Below are 10,025 nucleotides of genomic sequence, written 5' to 3'. Positions count from 1 at the left end.
TGACTGGGAACGAAATTATGTATTGGTAAATAAGTACCTTTCATATGAATTTGCAGACATTAGTATTAAACCTCATTTAAAATCTTTAAATATTTTAACAGAAGATATAGGGAGTATCAATTCAGAAAAATTGAGAGCAAATCTACTTGATACTTGGAACAATGAAATACCCCCTATATACCCTTCTGAAGTTCTCCCAGAGAGTGAATATACTGTTACTGAAGTAAATAGCAACAAACGCAGCAGTGAGTCACAATCAGGTTCAATTGGCATGCCTTCAAAACATAGGAAGTATTACTGCCTGGTGTTATAATGGATACTGCTCATTGGGAAGCGTGTCAAAGAAAAGAATATATATGTGTGTGTGTATGTATATGTATGTATGTATATATATATATATGTATGTGTACCTATTTTAGTTTACATAAAATATAGGATGGAAGAACATGTACGTAGTAAATTAATCTCTTTTTTACTCAAAATTCAATAATTTCATTCGTTTATTATGCTATGATAGTGAACATAATGTTAAAATAAATATTTTATTTATTTATTTATATATTTTTTCAGATGATTGAACCCTTTTTGATTAAAAATCCAGGACGTTTTACATTGTTCCCAATTAAAAATCATGATATCTTTAAAATGTATAAGAAGGCGCTAGCATCATTTTGGACAGTTGAAGAAGTAGACTTGTCAAAGGATATTGTAGATTGGGAACAGAAACTTAATGACGAGGAACGTCACTTCATTTCACATGTTCTAGCATTTTTTGCCGCATCAGATGGTATCGTCAATGAAAATCTTGTTGAACGTTTCTGCCAAGAGGTACAAATACCAGAAGTGAGGTGTTTTTATGGTTTTCAGATTGCCATGGAAAATATTCACAATGAAATGTACAGTTTACTTATTAATACATACATAAAAGATTTACAGGAGCAGAACAGATTATTTAATGCTATTGAAACGCTGCCAGCTGTTAAGAAAAAAGCTGATTGGGCTCTAAGGTGGATTACCAATAGAACGGCAACATATGCCGAACGCATTGTTGCCTTTGCTGCAGTAGAGGGTATTTTCTTTAGTGGTTCATTTGCTGCAATATTTTGGTTAAAAAAACGTGGTTTAATGCCAGGTCTAACCTTCAGTAATGAATTGATTTCTAGAGATGAAGGGTTACACACAGATTTTGCTTGCTTGATATTTAAGTACTTGATTAATAAGCCTGATCAGAAATATGTATATTCTATCATTGATAATGCTGTGAAGATTGAACAAGAATTTTTAACAGATGCCTTGCCAATCAAACTTATTGGTATGAACTGTGATCTAATGGGGAAGTATATAGAATTTGTGGCTGACCGACTTCTCTTTGAACTCGGTTTTAAGAAACTTTATAATGTAGAAAATCCATTTGACTTTATGGAAAATATCTCATTAGAAGGGAAAACTAATTTTTTTGAAAAAAAAGTAAGTGAATATCAAAAATATGGTGTAATGAATTCAGATCAATACAGTGTTTTTACATTAGATTCAGACTTTTAGTTAATTAGTTGATGGATGGAATAGAACATGTTTTTTTTATATAGAATATAAATAATTTAATATAAAAATAAAAATATATATCTATTATCTTTTACTATTTTACTTATCATATTTATATTTTGACTTGATGAATAATGAATTAAATACCTTACATTCTCTCTTTCCACTAATTACAAGACTACAAAATATGAGGTATGTAATTATGGACATAATAACAAAACCATAATCTTCTTTATAAAATATCAACATATCACATGATTACCAAGCAGTACTACTATCGTCCGATGTAAACACCAAGTTTGGTTATCGCCATTGAATCAACTTTTCTATTTTATATTCACCAATGAATATAATTCAAAGAGAGAAATGAATCATTACATTAAGTTCCATGCAATATGCCGGTGATACAATATATAAGAGCCTCCGTATCCAGTCCAGTCAACCAGTATGCCAGAATCCTGTTCAGTAGTAATACGGGCTACTGTGTAATGGAGCTATCCAAGGAATCTTGTGGTGTAAGTACCTAAAAGTTATTTTATGATAAGCATGATGAAGCTTTGGACACTATATTATAATAAATAAATAAATAATGTCTCAGGTGCATTTGTGATGAAATCTAATCTTTCTAGGATGATATTAGCGATATCAGTGAGGGAGCCGAAGAGAAGAAGATAAAAGAGAAAAAAGATACTACTTCAACTAGCAAGTCTATTATTGTTAAAATAGAAAACCATATCCATTCCAATGATGAAAATGTGGCTTTGAGAAAGTTGGTTAATATAACGCCTGAGACTATATAAAAAAAACAACGTTATTGTGAAATTAATACTCAAAGTTTATTACAAATATTAGAATGGTTTGCTAACCACGATGGAACCAATGTGTTGCTGTATGAATTTGCCCACAGTGCATCATGTCAAAAAAAAACTTGTACCCCGATTTGTCTAATGTTTCGCCGGGTTCGTCATCATGTAGTAGTTTCTAGACATCCACATTGTTCGGTGTTAATCTTATATTCAACCCTCTTGCATACACATGTGTCTTCATGTGTTAATGATGATTGTGGGTTGCCTGCTTGTCATAGACTGAAAACCACCAGATCAACTATAAAGTTTCGTCTTGCCAAAAAGAAGTGTGGTTGTTAACTCAATGTTGTCTGCTGGATATATATTATTGTTAAAATTTTTAATTCGACCTATCAACAGAAGCGCATTATGATATTGATTGAAGTGTTTTTTTTTTGTTTTGTTTTTTCCATAATATTTGACAAACGAACTTCTGTGAAGAAAAGACGCTTTCCTATTTCTGCAACGGAGGCCTGTCGCTGGATATTTATTGATTTGTACTAGTTAATGATATGTTTTATTGAATGTTTTCTTCATACCACTGACTAGTTAAATTAATATATATTTACAAACATAAGGCAATTGTGATCTGTTGTAGGTCATTTGGTGAGATGGTGTGTTAAATGGTTTCACCATAATGTGTGAGGATTCGATGAACATTGTTTTTATTTCACTGGTCGAATCAAATAGGGGCAATCATCAGTTTCAGATGCTTCACCAACAACCGGGCTCATCATCAATGGCATTACATATTGCAATCTGTGCTCCTTCCTACTTCAATAATGAAAATGATGAGGTCTTTCGAAAGTGGAATCAACCTCAAGCTTTTTGGGGGTTTGGTAAAGGTAAATATGTGGATTTTATTTTTTTTCAATGTGGTAGTGAGTAAACCATTATGGAAAACTTAGTAGATTTGACTAGTTGTTTATAATATTGTAAAATGTATATAATTAAAATAAAGTATAATTTTATGAATTTTATTCCAGGTTATTATTCGTCCAATATGTCACCTGTAGAGTTCACATCTGAAAATCCATATTGTCGTTTCAAAGTAGTTTGCTATACAAAAATTCCCAATTATCGTAATGAAGATGGTATTGTGCAAATTATAATTGGAAGGGGCCTTTCAGAAGTGGAGTAAGTAATTAATATTCATATACTTGTATAATATTCTAATAATTTTTCAGTGTTAAATATGACTAGGATCCGGGAACATTAAAAAATGTTTTTTTTTATTTTTTTTTTATTCTTCCAGGGCCTACAAACAGGAAGTTATTTCAGCATTGAGTCTATTATTCGGAGGTAATGAAGTTGTTGTTAATGAAATTTTTGCTGCTGAAGTACCAAACAAAACGAACTTCAGATTTTACATTCAGCAAGTTTTTCCTAATGGTTAAAGAATTTAAAGATTTTATAATGTTTTCCCTAATAATAATTATCATAAAAAATGATTTCAAGTATGGTATTATGCAAACTGCTCTATATTATAATATACCTTCTAGGAGAGATTCAACGTGCATCTACCACTGACACCTTTAGTCATATGTTAAGAGCATCATACAATTCAATTTTTAAGGTAAGCCTAAGTAAGCCTTATTATAGCTTGCACCGATATATTTAATGGGAATTGATATCAGGTTGGCTTAAATAATCAAATTAGCTTAAAAGGGACATTATTAATGGAACGTTTTTTGATAGACAGACAGAGACAAAAATGCCTACTTTTTCTGTTTCAGAATTTGTTTATTGAACAGATTATTCCAATGTTGACTTTAACTGAACAACAAATGAAGAAATATCTTGATACACCGCAAAGAGGTAAATGATTTTGATATGACCAATCCATCTACTTATCGTGACATAATGACAAAAGTGAAGATATTACGGGGTATTTTTTTCCTACATTTGTGGAATTAAAAATTAAAATAAATTATTTATTGTTTATAGGAATTGATCCAGCATTGTGGGAACTGGGCAAGCAAAAAAATCCTGACCCAAAGAAATTGATACCTGTTGTAAAAGTGGGATTTCAGGAATTACAGAAACAGTTCAAGTATCAAGAAGAATATGGTAATAAAATTCATGATAGTATGAAGAATATTATGGATGATATAAGACAATTAAGTTGTATGCAGACGACAATTAAAGTTACCATTCAGAATTTTAAGTTGAAACAGACAAATATAATGCGCCGAGTTCTAAAATTGGTGTCAGCACAAGAGGTTGAAAGGAAAAAAAATCTACCACTAGAAGAAATAGAGGATCAGATTCGACTGCGATTAGAAAACTTGTATATGCAGCTGCAGGACCTCAAGGGATGTTTGAATGAACTAATGGCTCAGTCTATAAAGCCTGGTAGTTTTCCGCGAGCCCAACGGTATGGACTGGTTGTTGACAAAGTGCAGGATATATCACAATACCTAAAATGGCAGCAGGATGCACTTCAGGCTATAGTTAACATACTTAAGGAAGATATACAAGTGGTCGTTAACATAAAGAAGAACATCAGCTAAGTTTTGAGAGTTAAGGAAATTGGCTAACCGTCAACCAACTTCCCCAAACAACATTCAAACATTGGTAATTAACCCTATCATTGTTTAACACCTCCCTCCACCCTTTCAGAGAGGGTATGATGCTACACTGAATTTTTTTTTGTTCGTAACTAGCAACACACATTGAACTGATGATATTTCACTCTCTCAGGGAGGGTATGATGCTACACTGATTTTTTGTTTGTAACCCGCAACACACACATTGAATTGATGATAGTCAATAAATTAAATTTTAGTCTAGTTCCTTTTTTTTTTTTTTTTTTTTCACATACAATAAGTGCACTCTGCCCATTAGGCAAAGTATTATAATAATTTTGCTAGATATTGATGACACTGACATTTTAACGGAAACTTGAAATAATTGACCTAGAATGTAACAACAATGTTTGTGTTGTCTTACAGGAATAATTTAGTCAAATAAACACAAACTGTAAACTGCCAGCTTAACCAAGAAAGCCTGCCAGTGATTGGTCAATATAAAATATTCAGCGTGTGAGGGTTAATATCAGAGTCAGTCGATTTTGCTCCAGCATGGAGGGCACACCTACAATTTCCTCTCCATTAACATGTGGACAGAAACAACAAGAAAGAAGTGATAATAACGATACTAGTGTTGATGAAGAACCATTACCTTCATCATCCACGTCTTTACCTTTGGGACAAAAAGTTAATGAAGGGTGTGAGAGAGAAGAAGAGGTGATACAAAAAAAGGAATTTGAATTAAAAATTAGCCAAATGTTGGAAAAAGGTGGGCATGGAAGCCGGAAAATTTTCACTCGATAAAAATTAGCCCAATACATCGAGGAAGTCAAAAATGCTAAATTGAAACTGACTACAAAGACCTCTCATGAATATGATCTATTGTCTCGATATGATGTCAAAAATCTATTTGGGGATGATGTCTTAGTAACCATCGACGAAACTGAACGAAGAATGAAGCGGGGGACCAAGTGTAAACTGACCAGCGACAATCGTCATTCTACTACGGCTGTAACAACAACAACAACAACAACCACAACAACAGGAGCAACAACAGCTGATCCTGGCCGGATGTGTCGTCGTTTCATACATCAAGGGCAATTGTATGATACGATTTATGATGCACACAGAGCAGTTTGTCACGGAGGAGAAAAAAGAGCTTATTTTGAAGCAAGTAAAACTATCGCTAACGTCACTCAACAATCGGTGAAACTCTTTATTTCACTCTGCCACATATGTAATTTGAAACGACTTCCTCGACGAAAAAAGGGGGTAATACGGCCCATTGTATCGACCAGTTTTGCGGAGCGAGGACAAATGGATTTAATAAATATGCAAAAAGAAGGAGGATGTGTGTATAAATATATTTTACATTATCAAGATCATTTAACAAAGTTTTCGGTTTTACGAGCTCTTCGCAGTAAACGGGCGATTGAAGTGGCACGCCACTTACTCGATATATTTGCTCTCTTGGGAGCCCCACGAATTCTGCAGAGCGATAACGGCCGTGAATTTGTGGCAGAGGTGATTCAAGAGCTAAAAAACGAAATGTGGCCCAACATGCTCCTCATTAATAGCAAACCTCGTCATCCACAGAGCCAAGGGAGCATTGAACGTGCGAATGGGGATGTAATCAAAATGCTTGGCAGTTGGATGTGTGAGAATCAAACGCGAGATTGGTCAGCTGGACTTCCCTTTGTGCAATTCACCAAAAACACAGCATATTCACGTGGAATTGGCATATCGCCTTACAAGGCAGTTTTTGGTATAGAACCGCCAATAGTTATGAAGATTCGTCTTTCGCCCTCAATATATAGCCAATTGTTCAATAACTGTCACTATGATGACAATGAAGAAGAAGAAGAAGAAGAAGACAAAGAGGAAGAAGAAGAAGAAGACAAAGAGGATGAAGAAAAAAGAGGCAAAGAAGCAAAGGTAAAATTCCTTAATATTTATTGGTTTTGTTTTCAGTTCAACCTTGGAAAACAAAAGTCCTCAATTAATTTCTGTATACTAAAATTTTTTTTTTTATATAATTGCAGTATTCCCTGTCATCATCAAGTCCGCTGCTGCGTCAGATTTCTTCACCGTTGCCAGACATGGAAGAAATAATTTTTGATGAGGTTGAGGAGGTTACTGTTACTGTTGCTGCTGGTGCTACAACTGCCTCTACTTCCATATTATCCCTGCCACAAATACCGCCACCTTCATTACCCCCTATATTATCACCACCAACACCATCATCACCTGGTATTGTGCTGTCGCCTAAAGTAATAATAAATAGAAGATTATGTAATTTAGAAGATGGTAAACCTAATGATAATAATAATTCTGAAGTAAATAACGATTCATATAATTTACATATTGAAAATTTAGGAACTATTAGAAGCAAAGTTTATGAGCGTCAGATAACTAATGCCTCAAAAATGTTACAATTGTCATCGGCAAATGTAACACCTGTTAGCCTATATGATAGTGTTAATGTGATAATACCTAAAGAAGATAGGGAAAACAAAACAGGAATGCGAACAATCAGTGGAATTATCATCGAAATAGACAATGAAAGAGATTTATATCGTGTAGCTACAAAATTTGGAACAATTAATCAATATCTATCAAGAAACGATTTTGATAAAACAATCGAAAGAATAATGCCAAGCGAAATTAATAAGAATCAACAACTTGGGCTTCGTGAGATTGTTCGTAGACAATCAAATTACTTTCTCAGTGATAATAGGCACTTGAAACAATTAGTATGCCACTGTAAACTTTTATCTTGTTTAAATCATAGATGTATTTGCAAAAGAAATAATCAGAAATGTACCCAAAAATGCCGGCATAATGAAAATTTATGTAAAAACTCATAGCACCAAAAAGTAAAATGCCGTTTCGCTCGTTTTTCAATATATATATGGTTGGTTTGGTTTAAATACTCATCAGTAAAGAATTATATTTTGTATTTGGGCTTATTATTTATTACCAGTTCACAAACTGTTATTTTGATTGATTCTGACAGAGTATAGAACACAGGTGAGGAGACTAAAAATAATCTAATGAACTCAGCCTTATTAGGTAAATGGGGTCTTTCTTGCACAGTAGGCTGAGACGTTTGTTCTCTGGCATAGAACGTACTTCTTAGCCACTATGCAAAAAAGACCCCATTTGCCTAATAAGGCAGAGTTATTTTCTTGTTGTGTTAGTTTATTTAAGTTAATTCGTTTTAACTCAAATATAAACAAATTAACTTAAACAAACATGAAAGTTGTAGGCCAAGTGCGACGTCCCCTAAAGCCTATAAAAAATTAGAGGTCATTCATACAATTAACTATAGTATTTGGAGGAGCCACTTTGCAATTTCCGAGAACACACCAGATTACATCAGACTTCTGAATTACAAAAACGTTTCCTCTGGGGAATAGCAAATGAGTATATATGACAGGAAGGATTTTGATATTTCGAGTCAGTAACCCAAGACAGACATATGGGCTGAATAAGTATTGGTCATCATTATTTGATATTATATAACCATCAATTAGGTTATGACTGAATCTATCAAATATCTGAGACTCATATACGAGACCAACTGGCTCATAACACTTTACATACTGTGGATACCTATTTATTTGCCCACTCCTCCTGCGAGTACAACTCCATCTTTTCTTTAAGGCTCCCATGACATAAGTTTTTTCGTCCATATTCTGATTACTGGTTCCTAAAGCCATTACGCCTAAGGTTATAGGCTCTTTCAATATTTCAGCCCTTTTATAACCAAATTTGTATAATATTAGCGAAGGTACACAGAGACCAATGGGAATTTTCTTGCCTTGTAATTTACATTTTATAGTCCTCTTTGCAGTACCTTCCCTTTCATGTAATGTCGTTGAAGAAGCATTACAAAGGTCAGGTATTTTTAACCTCTCGAATATTGAAAGAAATTGAATATTATACTCATCTTCATTAAACCACTCACAGATTTTTCGTTTCCTTTTAATTTCAAAACGGGGATGAATAAATGTCAACCTTAGATCTACTGGATACAATTTACAAACTTTTTGATCTGTTTTAAATGAAGGAAAAATTCCACATCTTTCGGCATCAGTATCCATAGTTTTTATTACTTCTTCATAAAATCTCCCAACTATATCGGAAAAGTTGGGAGGTTCTCCATTGTCGAGGGTACCATTTGCAACTGTGAACTTTGATGTAATTTGTTCTTTCCATGTAATGTAGTTTTTAGGTAGCAATACTCGTATTGACGGAGACTCAATAAAGTATATCAATACTGGTACATCTTCCGGATGTATTAATTCAGCGATTGCTATGAACCCTCCTTTTTTTGTTTTTTCATATTTTACAAGTGTATAACCTGAATATTCGATGGGAATGAAGTTTGAAAGTTTATCAACAAGCCAGTCCTTCCCAATGAGGCAATATATTTTAATATCTTTATAATTGTTCAACACGCCTAATGTAGCAGAGGCATATTCTCCACAAATGGCAGCTGATCCTCTTGCTTGACCAATTATGTAGCTGGCAAGTTTCATTTTAGGGGTATGGATTGAAATCATAATTGTAATCTTACCTAATAAAAAATATCTATATCCTTTTATAATGAATAAATATAAAAAAAATCCACTATATAAAGAAGTGTGTGACCAAGAAAATCAAAGTCATTAATCCTATAAATTAAGGTAATGGATTGGAATCAATTATTAGTATTATTATTAATATTGACCGTAAGAAAAATTACTACTGTTTGTTTTGCTCATTCTATAATTCCATGGGCTCCATTATCTATTAAAACTCCATATATGACATTTATAAATGACCCATTCCATCCTACATGGCAAACAAGACATCAACAATCAAAAACAATATTATTTAAAGAAATAGTAATGATCCCAACTGTTTATAATATTTCATTTTCAATAACATGTGGTGCATGTTATACATACTCTTATATCTTATATCCAAAATTAACTATAAATGTAGATGTAAATGAAGAAACAGAGGGACGCTTATTATACGAAACTTTTCCAGATCATAATAAATACTATATAGGATGTAAAATATATGAATGTAAAATGACCACGGTTAAGATTAAATT

The 10,025-nt window shown here is 33.2% G+C and overlaps 1 protein-coding gene across 1 annotated transcript; it reads left to right on the top strand.

Annotated features, from left to right (window-relative positions):
* Positions 1-3,126: 3,126 nt before the first annotated feature.
* LOC123748339 (nuclear pore complex protein Nup54-like) lies at positions 3,127-4,873 on the top strand (the record flags this gene model as incomplete). Its single annotated transcript, XM_069320938.1, has 5 exons — positions 3,127-3,232; positions 3,374-3,524; positions 3,643-3,760; positions 4,025-4,205; positions 4,335-4,873. Coding segments are annotated over exons 1-5 (1,095 nt in total), but the record flags the coding sequence as incomplete, so codon positions are not given.
* Between the last annotated feature and the right edge of the window lie 5,152 nt (positions 4,874-10,025).

The sequence above is a fragment of the Procambarus clarkii genome, unplaced genomic scaffold (assembly GCF_040958095.1).
Source record: "Procambarus clarkii isolate CNS0578487 unplaced genomic scaffold, FALCON_Pclarkii_2.0 HiC_scaffold_921, whole genome shotgun sequence".
Taxonomy (NCBI): Eukaryota; Metazoa; Arthropoda; class Malacostraca; order Decapoda; family Cambaridae; genus Procambarus; species Procambarus clarkii.
This window is presented reverse-complemented; position numbering and strand designations above follow the sequence as displayed.